The following is a 15,024-nucleotide window of genomic DNA, read 5'->3' as shown; positions in this document are numbered from 1 at the left end:
TTAGTAGCAACGATACATACGTGTTGTTTCCCTTTCTGTCACTGAAATCAAGCACTGTAAGATCGAACCCACTACCGGGCACCTCTTCCCATTGCAAGATAAATAGATCAAGTTGGCCAAACAAAACCCAAATATCGGAGAAGAAATACGAGGCTATAAGAGATCATGGATATAAGATATCAAAGAAACTCAAATAACTTTCATGGATATAAAAATATATGACTGATCATAAACTCAAAGTTCATCAGATCCCAACAAACACACCGCAAAAAGAGTTATATCATATGGATCTCCAAGAGACCATTGTGTTGAGAATTCAGCGAGAGAGAGAAAGTCATATAGCTAGTAACTACGGACCCGAAGGTCTACAAAGAACTGCTCACGCATCATCGGAGAGGCACCAATGGAGGTGGTGAACCCCATCCGAGATGGTGTCTAGATTGGATCTGGTGGTTCTGGACTCTACGGCGGCTGGATGAATATTTCGTCGATGCTCCGAGGGTTTCTGGAATATTGGAGTATTTATAGAGCAAAGAGGCGGTCCGGGGGGCACCCAAGGTGGGCACAACCCACCAGGGCGTGCCTGGGCCTCCTGGCGCGCCCTGGTGGGTTGTCCCCTCCTCGGGACTCCCCCTAGGTGCAACCAGGGCCCAATAGCTTCCTTCTGGTGCATAAAAAATCTCCGTGAAGTTTCGTGGCATTTGGACTCCGTTTGATATTGATTTCCTGCGATGTAAAAAACATGGAAAAAAACAGCAACTAGCACTTGGCACTATGTCAATAGGTTAGTACCAAAAAATGATATAAAGTGACTATAAAATGATTATAAAACATCCCAGATTGATAATAAAATAGCATGGAACAATCAAAAATTATAAATACGTTGGAGACGTATCACCCGCCGCCGGCGCCGCTGCTCCCTGCCGCTTCTCCCTGCCGCTATGTGCTGCTCGCGGCCGCTGCTGATCGTGGCCGAGCTCGGGTCCTCGATGGCGAGCTCGTCGGCTCTGGAGCTGACAAAGGGACATGTGTGCGTCAGCCGACGTTGCTCTGGGCCGGAGCTCGAGGAGCTTCTGTATGCGGCGGAGCTGTAGCCGTGGCTTCGGCGGGGCAGCAGCGGCGGCGGGCTGGAGCTCCTCTGCACAGCGGCGACCAGTGAACGAGTTGGTGCTCATCTGCCGGCAGGCGAGCGAGTGAGCGAGTAGCAGGGCGCACGAGCGAGTTGCAGGGCGGCGGGCGAGCGAGCTACAGGGCGCGTCGGTCGTGGCTGGATCGTCGCATCGGAGCACCAGTGAGGAGGAGGGCACTTGTGAGGAGCTCGTCCGCGTCGGGGCGCCGGAGCACTAGCTCGTCAGAGCACCGCGTCGGCAACTGCCCGTGGTGGCTCTCTGGGTCCTGGAGGCTGGCGAGGGCGGCGGCAACAAGATCCAAGGCACGCAGCGTATCGGCGGCGTGCGCGCGTGCGGCTGGAGGTCGGCGAGGGCAGCGGCAGTAGAGGGCCCAGGGCTGTCTCAGGGGGAGACAGAAAAGGTAGAGAGAGGGATATAAGAGGAAGAAGGGAGGGCTTCCATGTTGGCCCCACTTGTAAGCTAACGGTCAAACAAACAGTCAACAGATTGTTTGGTTAGGAGCGGGCCCGGCCTGTCATAAACCGGATCAATTCTAATCAACATGGTCATTTGGGTTTTTTGGAACAGCCAACCAATTTTGTGGTAGCTTTTTGAAACATTAAGAAAAGTGATAGTTTTTTGTAGACCTAGCCCGTAATGTGGTAGTTTTTTGCTACTCCCTTCTTCCATCTATATAGGGCCTAATGTGTTTTTTAGGCTAACTTTGACCATATATTAGAGCAATAAAATATAACATGCAACTTACACAAAGCATACCGTCAAATTCATATGTGAAAGGGGCTTTCAATGATATAGTTTTCACATTAAACATCTCACGTACTACTAATCTTGTCAATAGTCAAAGACGGTCTTAAAAAATGCATTAGGCCGTGTATAGATGAAAGGAGGGAGTATATACTCTATTGATGTCGAGGAGGACAGTGACAACTGTAGCCTATCCATTTCCCGGATCGAGCGCATCATCGAGGGTCCTCCCTGGCCCTTCAGGCGGTTCCCGGGTGGCCTCCTCGTATTCGACCAATACCTGGTTGAATCTCGCGGCGCCCTGCTGCTGGTCCGCGGGACAATCTATGGCAACACACCTGCGGGCAGCCACACCAGGTTCTAGATCAGGGCAGTACGGTTTGAATTCGAGGTGTGTGAGGCAGACTTTCAGTCGTCGCAGTGGGTTGAGAGGAGGAGCGTGGGGGACGACCAGGTGCTGTTTCTTGGGCCGAGATGCTCCAAGTCTGTCTGTGCGTCCCAGTACAATCTGAAGGGGAACTGCATCTTCTTCCTGGATGACGACCGTTGCCAGTGGTACTGGAAGCACGCGCCGAGCGCGCCGAGCTCATATGCGATATTCGACATGAGTGATGAGTCGGTCCGCTTGCCGCTTCCTAGAGGATCGTGCAAGGGCGAGGAGGCGCCGGCGACATGGCATTTCCCTCGGGGCTGATATTAGTCTGTTCCTGACATGCACATCAGTGCTGAATACAAGCAACACAGTGGCTGATGATCGCTGAATCGCTTCGTTGTCAATCAGATATATGTGCTGTGTTCCAAAATGTCATTTCGATTCAGAATGCTGTAGTCTGTAAGTTTGTGAGAGCTTTTACCAAAAATTCTTCATTCTTCCTGAGTAAAAACCCTGTAATTTCTCTTAAGATGTTCAGTTGCGATTGAGAGATTCCATCGGTGGAGTGGGTGGCGTTGAAGATTTCGATGATCTAGAATACTGTAAGCATCACGAATTCATGGCAAAAATGTCACCTTTTGATTCTAAAGACTCATCTCACACAGTTTGCTTGATCTAGAATACATGTCTCCAAATGTTAATTTACTACCAAAAGTGTTCTTATATTATGGGACAGATGGAGTAGAAGTTCTCAAAAATTGAATATTCACAAGATACATGTTTACAATCCCTTTGCTTTTTTTTGTTTCTCAATGTGTATTTTTAATTTAGATTTGAAATTTTTAGTGATTGTAGACATATGTTGGAATTTTTTAAGACTTGCAAATTTGAATTTTGAGATGCGGTATCATGTAAACTTTGATATCAGACGCTGATCATACAGGGACACCATACCACCCAGATGCTCAATAATGCAGATTAACGTCGGCCTTGAGGAAGAAACAACTGAATAAATCAGCATCAAGATGCAAGATGATGAACTGATACAACAACATAATGCAGTGCCTCTGCGGTCTGCAAGCCTATGCGTATTTACAACCGCCTATACCAGGGCTATACTAAGTTACCTAAAACTAGTGGCAAAAAATAAAAATAAAAATCTTGAGCTGCTCCAGCTAATTCATCATGAGAACTAAAACAACGACGCTGTTCTGGCTTCGTCTCTGAGCAAGAGCTTCTTCCACTCCTCCACCCAGCGGGTGTAGCTCGACTGCGGCGCAAGGACGTCGATGGACACCTCCTTGCTCTCCACCAGCTCCCTGGCGTACCGCTCGAACTCCCGCAGCCTCCCAAGCTTCATCGCCAGCATCGCCACGTCGTGCTCGGCCTGGGCGCTTTCAGTCTGATCCCACGCCTCCTCCACCCTCGCCCAGAAGCATGGATCCTGAGTCAGCCCGGCGTACTTGCTCCTCGCTGTCGCTGTGACCGACGTGTCGCCGGTGCTAGTGCCACTGAAGGCGCCCTTCTCCTTCCACCACTTGTCGAACAGCTCATACCTGTGGAGTATGGATGCTCTGTGAGCTCACTGACCAAGCATGAACAATGGTGTTTGCAGCTCGAACATACCTTCTGTCACGACCATGGGTGATGTAGCCGCCTCTTGTCTTGTGGAGGTTGTTGCGGTGATAGTCCGCGATGTCCAGTGGCTCGACGAGGAGCTGGTAGAACCGGGCGGCGTTCACCCACTTGGCCCGGCGATGGAAGTCGTGCGGCAGCTGGCTGTTGTCGAGCATTGTGAGGACACCATCCCAAAACTGGCCCAGCTTGAGGCGATAAATGTTGGCCTTGCCGAACTTCTTTGGTGACCTCTGTTGCTTGAATGCGTCGTAGTACCCCATGTCGGCGTCGAATGATGCCTTGTACCACTCGATCTGTGCCCGGCATGGAGTGATCCGTCCCAGCCGTGTTGAGAGCCCCGCGCAGTTCAGGCTTGGGCTGCGGCCCGCCCGCTTAGACGCCTTCAGCCAGTATCGCGCTGTTGTGGCCTCCGTTGCCTCGCTGCCAATGCCGGAGGCCTCCATCGCTAGGGAGATGCCAGCATCGTAGTTGGAGTTGGACATGGATGCCAACACGTCCATGGCATGCAGGTGCCGCTTGAGGAGCAAGTTCTGTGGCATTTTCAGCACAAGGTCGCCATAGCAAGAGTGTGCGGCCTCCAGGGATGTCGTGTCGCCCCGCGTGTAGCAGGCGGCGAATGTGGCATAGAGCATCTGGACTGCAGCTGTTGAGTTGTCAACGCACGCTGCGCCTTCCGGCGAGCACAGCACGTAGGCCCCGAACGGACGGTAAGGGCTCCCCCCTCGCGATTCTGGGTCCACGAGCTTCTGCTCCATTGCCACTGTGCGGACATGCGCCTGTATCAGTTGACGCAGCCCCTCCTGCTCGGCGTCCACAACACGAGTGGTCATTACACCCGTGTGGTGAGTGTGTCCTGGCCATTGCTGCAGCTGCATACCGATGATGACGTGCACTGGGACAGCGTCTAGGGGGCAGAAGAGGAGCCTCGGGACGACGTCGTGCTGTGAGACGACATTACAGAAGTTGCCGCCCCACCGCTCTCGCAGGATGGCCCTGGACAGGGCCTCGTTGCCGAGCAGTGGGCTCCCGAATGTGACACACAGCACAGGAGACGGACTGCATGACGAGCTTAACGATGAGATGCAAAGGTAGTGCAGCGCCGCAAGAGCGGCGATGGCTCCACCGAGGGAGTGGCCGGTGAACACCACCGCCTTGCCCCGGATCTGATTTAGTAGCATCTGTATTGTCATTAACCCAATTGAATGAGTAAGAAACCATTTTCAGCAGTGAAAAAACATCAAAACACTAAAATACTGAGCTAGAAAAAAAATCTGATGCATAACTGCAAATAGCAAATACTATTTTCAGGAGAAAGATCAAGGAGAATATAAACATCCATATTGATTCATAAATAAGAAACAGGCCACAAATTTTATTTAGAATAGCAAGAAAGATACGAGAATTATAGTACCAGATGAAGACAGGTGAAGATCTTTGAAGCATTACTGAACTTGTCAAGAAACAATTAAGGTCGTATGTCTGCTGACCGAGTAAAATGATCCTACGTAATTATAACCAAATTCAAATAAGTTGTTTACATCTGGACAGCACATGAAGAGTATATGTCATCAAAATCAGCATGTGCTCTGGATGACAGTAAACTATGCACTATTATTCTTCATGGGCGACTGAATTTCCTAAATGCTCTAGATGCAGCGCTCATCCAGAGCACGGAAATTTCCCCCGATTCTAATGGGAATGCAGTTGTTGCATCCACTTCATGTGAAATTACTGCATAATTCCCAGCAAATTCATGCGTTCCAAATAAAGCCGTATGGTATACTTCCATGCTGCTCTCAATCATCCTCATCTGTTGCCCGTGGGTCACACCAAAATTCCTTGCATGCAAGTGACAACAAAATAGCAATAGCATACAGACTTCGTTGGGTGATGCGTAATGCGCCATCTGTGCCGTACTTTTTGTTTGCAGTGACATAAAGTGGACAGGCGCACAGCATCTCAAGCTGGCCGCCATGTTCGATAGAGATTGGATCTTTTCGATGAACTTACAAACTCTATGTCAAAAGGCACCAAATTGATCGTAAAAAAATCACACAGAAAGAAGATATACACTGAACTAGCCTTAGGCAACACAAAATCAATTTCAGACGGCACTACAATAAACAAAGAAGGTTAAGTCAACGGCAATCTCACATGCAACCTTTAGATTTGGTTTTCTTTCTAACAAATGATTTTATTTTTGTTTCATTATTCCACAAGCCACAATGTTATTAAATTTATTGTCCCAGTTAAGCTCTTAAGTTATTATCTGGTGAGATCTCAAATAATTGACACTGTCATAATATAATCGAGTACATTATCTCATCTACTGATGTCCGAAGTCTGAAGTCTTTTAAGTGTGAACACAAGGACATACCAACCAACTAAAGACAGGCGCATCAACATCACCATAACTTGGCCCATAGGACCAGAACGAAAAAATATCAGATCATCACGCTAACAATCATCACAAGGAAAAATGATTAAGCTGATAAATCCAGGAGATAAACACCCGATTAAATGCTGATTGATGAGATATTCGGCTAATTGATTGACTAATTTACCTGGAACTCAGGGGAGCCGCACAGTTTCAAGAAGCACCGCAGAGCCAGCGCCTGCACGGCGACACGCTCCCCGGCGGCGGCTGCGTCCGGCTCGGCGGCCGCCAGCTGCGGGAAGGCCCGCGCCCCGGCCGCGTCGCCGCCGAGGCCGACCGGCGCGAAGACGTCGGCGCCGCTCGCCACCGCCGGGCGCGCAACCGACAGCGCGGCCTGCAGGCCGGAGAAGGCCACGTACACCGTCCCCCCGTCCCCGCCGCCGTCGCCGTGCGCGAACCCGGAGGAGGCGGCGCCCATCGCGGCGGCGGCCGCGCACCGGTCCCAGGCGCGCGCCAGCAGCGGCGAGGAGGCCAGCAGCGCGCCGAGGACATGGCTGGTCTCGAACCTTCAAAGCGCACACGCATTTTCAGCTCCTCTGTACATCTCTCTCCCAAATTCCTCTCCTTTTCTACCACCAAATCATGGCGCGATTGGGGGAAGCTAAAGCAGCCAAGCTTTCGTGCGCGGAGTGCGCCGGGAAGTACTTATATACGCTGAGAGGAGAGAAAAGTTATGGAAGAAAATCGGAGGAACTTACATGGAATTTTCTTCTGCGTCTTCCATGGCAGGCGGGCGAGCTTCCGGGAAATGGGGCGGCGCTTGAGAGAGCGAGAGAAGGGCTGGAGGAGGGTTAGGAGAGGAAGTGGTCAAGTTTACTTTGCGTGGCCTCCGCGCTCTGGTGTGGTGGGGGCAACTGGGCAAGGGAGCTGCAATTTCTATCACCACTCTGGTCAAATATTTCGTCGACTTTGCATTTAAAGGCCCGGAGTTTTTTTTCCTAGTCCTCTCGTAGGGAAAATGCAATGTTTTAATAAAGAAATGGTGGATAACTTGCACCTGAATAGATAACTTGCTTCCAATAGTTTATTATAGAAAAGTAATATGGTCTTGAAACAGGATTTCGCCCCGCTTTATATATAAAGCATCAACCGAAGAAGTACACGGCCGAACGATACAAGATGATGAGGTAGCCCTCTTACAAAGCTGATCCTGAAATATCTGACACACGAAGAATCCACGCGACTACGCTACCGGCAACTAACACCGGAAGAACTAAACACCCTCACGCTACGACATAGCATACCTAAGCTCCACGACAACGCCCTCAAGAGGGAAAACGACGCAGAGCGTCGCCGCTGCCGAGTCCACACCGGACACAGGTCTTCACCCGGAACCCTGACACGGAGAGAAGAACCACAACGACGTCTTCAAGAAGATCACGACACCCTCGGGTGTCGCCGTCGTCGGCGCAAAGGCACGGAGCTTTCGCTCAGTAACTCGCTTGTGCCACAACGAGGCCGCCAGGAAGAGCGCGGCGATGACAGAACTCCAGATCTAGATCGGGATGCCGCCCCTCTAGGGGAGGGGGCGCGTCCAAGTTACCCAACGCAGCACCTCTCGTTGCCCACAAAACCCGGGAGTGAAGCCACCACCACCACCATGGTGCCTGCCGGAGAGCAACCATGCGGACCGCCATCCGGGCCGCTGCCCCGGCATCCCTGTCGCTAGATACCGTGTGCCGCACACATCACCACGCACTCAACCATGATAGGAGGAGTGATGTTAGTCTATCTACTCGTAGCCTGGCATCAGTCCCCGAGTCTGGGTAGGCGCCTTCACCATAGGAGGAACCCACACCTGCGTCCCCAGCCAGTGCCAGGTGGACTGGGGGGCCCGACTCCGAGACTGCCGACGGCCATCGGCGAGCCTGCCCCGAGCCCATGGCCAGGCAAGCTCACACAGTTCCATATTCGTGGTCGCCGGCGCCGTTCCGTGCACCAACACAACAATAACACGACCACCACCAGCGAGCACCTCCCGGGCCAAGCCCGGCCTCTCCTACCTGAAGCACAAGCCACGATCCGGCACGGGCCCCGACCTGGCCTGCCCGAGCACGAACCCTAGATATGCACCTTCCGCCGGCACACATCCAGGAGAAGGAGGTCGCCACCGCCACCCCTCGCCATCAGCAGACCTGCAGCAGCCACGACGCTGTAGTACCTCCCGCCGTGCACCCCCGCCCTGCCCCAACCGATCCCCAACACAGATCAGGGTCGAGCCCACCAGCACCAGCCACCACGCCCGGGACCGAGCCGTGGCAGCTAATCACCGCCATCTAAGCCCGCGTCGCCTGCTGGCCAAGACGGCCGCCGTGGTGATGTAGGGTAGAACCCTAGATGCCCGATCTTTCATGAAATGGAGGGGATCCTACGAAGAACACGAAGAATACGAGGGGAAACACGAGGGAAAACACGAGAGGAATCACTCAAACCAACAATATTCAATTACACATGTGCTAGATCCTCAAAACAGAAAGAGATACACGATCCAAATCCAACAAAGGACGATACAAGAGGTAACTAGTTCATCTCCGTGAGGAGGCCTTGAGGGGGTCTTCCCGCGAGGGGTCTTGAATCCGCTTGGGGGATCTTCTCTGAAGAGGTCGTGAACTCCAATGGAGAAGTAACCAAGTGGATGAGCAAAGCTCTATCTCTCAAATGAGCTATCACGTTGCTAACTGATACGTCTCCAACGTATCTGTAATTTTTGATTGCTCCATGCTATATTATCTTCTATTTTGGACATTATTGGGCTTTATTATTCACTTTTATATTATTTTTGGGACTAACCTATTAACCGGAGGCCCAGCCCAGAATTGTTGTTTTTTGCCTATTTCAGAGTTTCGCAGAAAAAGAATATCAAACGGAGTCCAAACGGAATGAAACCTTTGGGAACGTGATTTTTGGAACGAACATGATCCAGGAGACTTGGACCCTACGTCAAGAAATAAAGGAGGAGGCCACGAGGTAGGGGGCGCGCCTACCTTCCCCAGGCGCGCCCTCCACCCTCGTGGGCCCCCTGTTACTCCACCGACGTACTCCTTCCTCCTATATATACCTACGTACCCCCAAACGATCAGATACGGAGCCAAAAACCTAATTCCACCGCTGCAACCTTTTGTACCCATGAGATCCCATCTTGGGGCCTGTTCCGGAGCTCCGCCGGAGGGGGCATCGATCACGGAGGGCTTCTACATCAACACCATAGCCCCTCCAATGAAGTGTGAGTAGTTTACCTCAGACCTTCAGGTCCATAGTTATTAGCTAGATGGCTTCTTCTCTCTTTTTGGATCTCAATACAATGTTCTCCCCCTCTCTCGTGGAGATCTATTCGATGTGATCTTCTTTTGCGGTGTGTTTGTTGAGACCGATGAATTGTTGGTTTATGATCAAGTTTATCTATGAACAATATTTGAATCTTCTGAATTCTTTTATGTATGATTGGTTATCTTTGCAAGTCTCTTCGAATTATCAGTTTGGTTTGGCCTACTAGATTGATCTTTCTTGCAATGGGAGAAGTGCTTAGCTTTGGGTTCAATCTTGCGGTGTCCTTTCCCAGTGACAGTAGGGGCAGCAAGGCACGTATTGTATTGTTGCCATCGAGGATAACAAGATGGGTTTTTTATCATATTGCATGAATTTATCCCTCTACATCATGTCATCTTGCTTAAGGCGTTACTCTGATCTTATGAACTTAATACTCTAGATGCATGCTGGATAGCGGTCGATGTGTGGAGTAATAGTAGTAGATGTAGGCAGGAGTCGGTCTACTTGTCTCGGACGTGATGCCTATATACATGATCATACCTAGATATTCTCATAACTATGCTCAATTCTGTCAATTGCTCAATTGTAATTTGTTCACCCACCGTAAAATACTTATGTTCTTGAGAGAAGCCACTAGTGAAACCTATGGCCCCCGGGTCTATCTTCATCATATTAATCTTCCAACACTTAGTTATTTCCTTTGCTTTTTTACTTTGCTTTTATTTTACTTTGCATATTTATCATAAAAATACCAAAAATATTATCTTATCATATCTATCAGATCTCACTCTCGTAAGTGACCGTGTAGGGATTGACAACCCCTTATCGCGTTGGTTGCGAGGATTTATTTGTTTTGTGTAGGTGTGAGGGACTCGCGCGTAGCCTCCTACTGGATTGATACCTTGGTTCTCAAAAACTGAGGGAAATACTTACGCTACTTTGCTGCATCACCCTTTCCTCTTCAAGGGAAAACCAACGCAGTGCTCAAGAGGTAGCAAGAAGGATTTCTGGCCCCGTTGCCGGGGAGGTCTACGCAAAAGTCAACATACCAAGTACCCATCACAAACCCTTATCTCCCGCATTACATTATTTTCCATTTGCCTCTCGTTTTCCTCCCCCCACTTCACCCTTGCCGTTTTATTCGCCCTCTCTTTTCCATTTGCCTCTTTTTGCTCGTCTTTCTTTCGCCATGTCTGAATCTGGGGAGGTTATCGCTAATGAAGGCAATAATAACAACTTGGGAAACTTTGATGCTTTCGATGATCCCCTTGAGGAACCTACTATCTTGCACACCAAAAGGTTTCGTGTCGGTAGTGGCAATATTATTGGGAAAGGAGTTATTCAAGATTTCTTTACTTGTGCCGGCGCTTTGCCCATTATGGGTGTCTCTATTCTTCATAAAACTAGTAGCCTTGCGGATGCAATATCTTTGCTTGTAGTTGAACTTGAAAGGCAATTTCTTCATATGCATCCTTGCATACAAAGAATTTTCCTAGAATTTTCTAATATTGAGCATTCTTCTGTTAAGCGTTCCGCCACTATCTTTTTGGCTCATGATTTTAGATTGATAATGAAAGAGGCTAGAGAAATCTTTGCGTATTATAGGGTAGATGCTAGTCATCCTCCCATAGAATCTATCCTTTTTAATCAAGAAGACATAATGCGTTTACAATCTTTGGATCATGTTGCTTATAATGAAAATCTTAGGAAAAAGGTTCCAGCCGATGTTCTAGTTGATAGAATTTCCGAGCTTAATGATGATTTTGCTATTCAGAATAATGGATTAGGGTTTTCTCTTGAACGAAGGCTTGTGACTTTTTGCCAAAAGAATGCTTGTAATGATGAATTGGTTGTGCAATACAAAGGGCCAAGGGAGGAACCCATACCTCCCGATATTGATCTTGGGGACTTTTGTCCCATTAAATTTAGCCCTTTTCATTATTTTAGCTTGCCTCAAAGAAAACTTGCTTCTGAACGTAGAGAATATGAGAAAAGTTTTCATGACTTGCCTTACCATTATGATGGCAATACCAAGATCTATCCTTGCTTTTATGCCTACCTAGGGGCGTTAAACGATAGCGCTTGTTGGGAGGCAACCCAATTTCATTTTTAGTTTTTTTGCTTTTTGCTTCTGTTTAGGAATACATATTTGTTCTAGCCTCTGGTTAGATGTGTTTTTATGTTTTAGTTAGTGTTTGTGCCAAGTTAAACCTATAGGATCTTCTTGGATGATAGTTATTTGATCTTGCTGTAATTTTCAGAAACTTTCTGTTCACGAAAATAATTGTTACAAATCACCAGAACGTGATAAAATATTGATTCCAATTACTGCTGATCAATAAACAAATTGTCGAGGTCGTCCTATTTTGCCTGATTTTTTGGAGTTCCATAAGTTTGCGTTAGTTACAGATTACTACAGACTGTTCTGTTTTTGACAGATTCTGTTTTTGTGTGTTGTTTGCTTATTTTGATGAATCTATGGCCAGTAAAAGAGTTTATAAACCATAGAGAAGTTGGAATACAGTAGGTTTAACACCAATATAAATAAAAAATGAGTTCATTACCGTACCTTGAAGTGGTCTTTTGTTTTCTTTCGCTAACGGAGCTCACGAGATTTTCTGCTGAGTTTTGTGTTGTGAAGTTTTCAAGTTTTGGGTAAAAGATTTGATGGATTATGGAACAAGGAGTGGCAAGAGCCTAAGCTTGGGGATGCCCATGGCACCCCCAAGACAATCTAAGGACACCTAAAAGCCAAAGCTTGGGGATGCCCCGGAAGGCATCCCCTCTTTCGTCTACTTCCATCGGTAATTTTACTTGGAGCTATATTTTTATTCACCACATGATATGTGTTTTGCTTGGAGCATCTTGTATTATTTGAGTCTTTATTTGTTAGTTTACCACAATCATCTTTGCTGTACACACCTTTTGAGAGAGACACACATGATTCGGAAATTATTAGAATACTCTATGTGCTTCACTTATATCTTTTGAGCTATATAGTTTTGCTCTAGTGCTTCACTTATATCTTTTAGAGCACGGTGGTGGATTTGTTTTATAGAAACTATTGATCTCTCATGCTTCACTTATATTATTTTGAGAGTCTTAAATAGCATGGCAATTTGCTTTAATTAATACCATGAGAAAATTGATGCTTGATAATTGTTTTGAGATATAAAGGTGGTAATATCATGGTTGTGCTAGTTGAGTAATTGTGGAATTGAAAAATACATGTGTTGGAGTTTGTGATTCCCGTAGCATGCACGTATGGTGAACCTTTATGTAACGAAGTTGGAGCATGAAGTATTTGTTGATTGTCTTCCTTTGTGTGGCGGTCGAGATCGCGCGATGGTTAACTCCTACCAACCCTTCCCCTAGGAGCATGCGTTGTAGTACTTTGCTTCGAGGGCTAATAAATTTTTGCAATAAGTATATGAGTTCTGAAGGAAATATGCCCTAGAGGCAATAATAAAGTATTATTTATTTCCTTATATCATGATAAATGTTTATTATTCATGCTAGAATTGTATTAACCGGAAAGATAATACATGTGTGAATACATAGACAAACAGAGTGTCACTAGTATGCCTCTACTTGACTACTTCGTTAATCAAAGATGGTTATGTTTCCTAGCCATAGACATGAGTTGTCATTTGATTAACGGGATCACCTCATTAGGAGAATGACGTGATTGACTTGACCCATTCCGTTAGCTTAGCACCCGATCGTTTAGTATGTTGCTATTGCTTTCTTCATGACTTATACATGTTCCTATGACTATGAGATTATGCAACTCCCGTTTACCGGAGGAACACTTTGTGTGCTACCAAACGTCACAACGTAAATGGGTGATTATAAAGGTGCTCTACAGGTGTCTCCAAAGGTACTTGTTGGGTTGGCGTATTTCAAGATTAGGATTTGTCACTCCGATTGTCTGAGAGGTATCTCTGGGCCCACTCGGTAATGCACATCACTATAAGCCTTGCAAGCATTGTGACTAATGAGTTAGTTGCGGGATGATTTATTACGGAACGAGTAAAGAGACTTGCCGGTAACGAGATTGAACTAGGTATCGAGATACCGACGATCGAATCTCGGGCAAGTAACATACCGATGACAAAGGGAACAACGTATGTTGTTATGCGGTCTGACCGATAAAGATCTTCGTAGAATATGTGGGAACCAATATGAGCATCCAGGTTCCGCTATTGGTTATTGACCGGAGAGGTGTCTCGGTCATGTCTACATAGTTCTCGAACCCGTAGGGTCCGCACGCTTAACGTTACGATGACAGTTTTATTATGAGTTTATGTATGTTGATGTACCGAAGGAGTTCGCAGTCCCGGATGAGATCGGGGACATGACGAGGAGTCTCGAAATGGCCGAGACGTAAAGATCGATATATTGGACGACTATATTCGGAATTCGGAAAGGTTCCGAGTGATTCGGGTATTTTTCGGAGTACCGGAGAGTTACGGGAATTCGTATTGGGCCTTAATGGGCCATACGGGAAAGGAGAGAAAGGCCTCAAAAGGTGGCCGCGCCCCTCCCCATGGTCTGGTCCGAATTGGACTAGGGAAGGGGGGCGCCCCCTTCCTTCTTTCTCCTTCTCCCTTCCCTTCTCCTATTCCCACAAGGAAAGGAGGAGTCCTACTCCCGGTGGGAGTAGGACTCCCCCCTTGGGCGCGCCACCTCCCCTTGGCCGACCCTCTCCTCCTTGCTCCTTTATATACGGGGGCAGGGGGGCACCCCGAGAACACACAATTGATATACGATATTTTAGCCGTGTGCGGTGCCCCCCTCCACCATATTACACCTCGATAATATCGTTGCGGAGCTTAGGCGAAGCCCTGCGTCGGTGGAACATCATCATCGTCACCACGCCGTCGTGCTGACGAAACTCTCCCTCAACACTCGGCTGGATCGGAGTTCGAGGGACGTCATCGAGCTGAACGTGTGCTGAACTCGGAGGTGCCGTGCGTTCGGTACTTGATCGGTCGGATCGTGAAGACGTATGACTACATCAACCGCGTTGTAATAACGCTTCCGCTGTCGGTCTACGAGGGTACGTGGACAACACTCTCCCCTCTCGTTGCTATGCATCACCATGATCTTGCGTGTGCGTAGGAATTTTTTTGAAATTACTACGTTCCCCAACAGTGGCATCCGAGCCAGGTTTTATGCGTTGATGCTATGCACGAGTAGAACACAAGTGAGTTGTGGGCGATATAAGTCATACTGCTTACCAGCATGTCATACTTTGGTTCAGCGGTATTGTGAGATGAAGCGACCCGGACCGACATTACGCGTACGCTTACGCGAGACTGGTTTCACCGTTCGGAGCACTCGTTGCTTAAAGGTGACTGGCGGGTGTCTGTCTCTCTCACTTTAGTTGAACCGAGTGTGGCTACGCCCGGTCCTTGCGAAGGTTAAAACAG

The 15,024-nt window shown here is 48.1% G+C and overlaps 1 protein-coding gene across 1 annotated transcript; it reads right to left on the bottom strand.

Annotated features, from left to right (window-relative positions):
• Positions 1-3,237: 3,237 nt before the first annotated feature.
• LOC123096295 (lipase-like PAD4) lies at positions 3,238-7,205 on the bottom strand. Its single transcript, XM_044517989.1, has 4 exons — positions 7,021-7,205; positions 6,450-6,828; positions 3,874-5,063; positions 3,238-3,803 (listed from the first exon to the last, which is right to left on the bottom strand). Exons 1-4 carry the CDS (start codon positions 7,044-7,046, stop codon positions 3,440-3,442), a joined length of 1,959 nt encoding a protein of 652 aa, XP_044373924.1. The 5' UTR covers positions 7,047-7,205; the 3' UTR covers positions 3,238-3,439.
• Positions 7,206-15,024: the final 7,819 nt, after the last annotated feature.

The sequence above is a fragment of the Triticum aestivum genome, chromosome 4D, assembly GCF_018294505.1.
Source record: "Triticum aestivum cultivar Chinese Spring chromosome 4D, IWGSC CS RefSeq v2.1, whole genome shotgun sequence".
Classification (NCBI taxonomy): Eukaryota; Viridiplantae; Streptophyta; class Magnoliopsida; order Poales; family Poaceae; genus Triticum; species Triticum aestivum.
Note: the sequence above shows the minus strand (reverse complement) of the source record. Positions and strands in the feature narration are given on the sequence as shown.

Coding starts and splice junctions, on each gene's coding strand:
- LOC123096295 (XM_044517989.1), bottom strand. CDS start 7,046: ATGGAAGACGCAGAAGAAAATTCCAT. Junction 6,829..7,020: donor GACGCAGAAGAAAATTCCAT/GTAAGTTCCTCC, acceptor TGCGCTTTGAAG/GTTCGAGACCAGCCATGTCC. Junction 5,064..6,449: donor GCGGCTCCCCTGAGTTCCAG/GTAAATTAGTCA, acceptor ATGACAATACAG/ATGCTACTAAATCAGATCCG.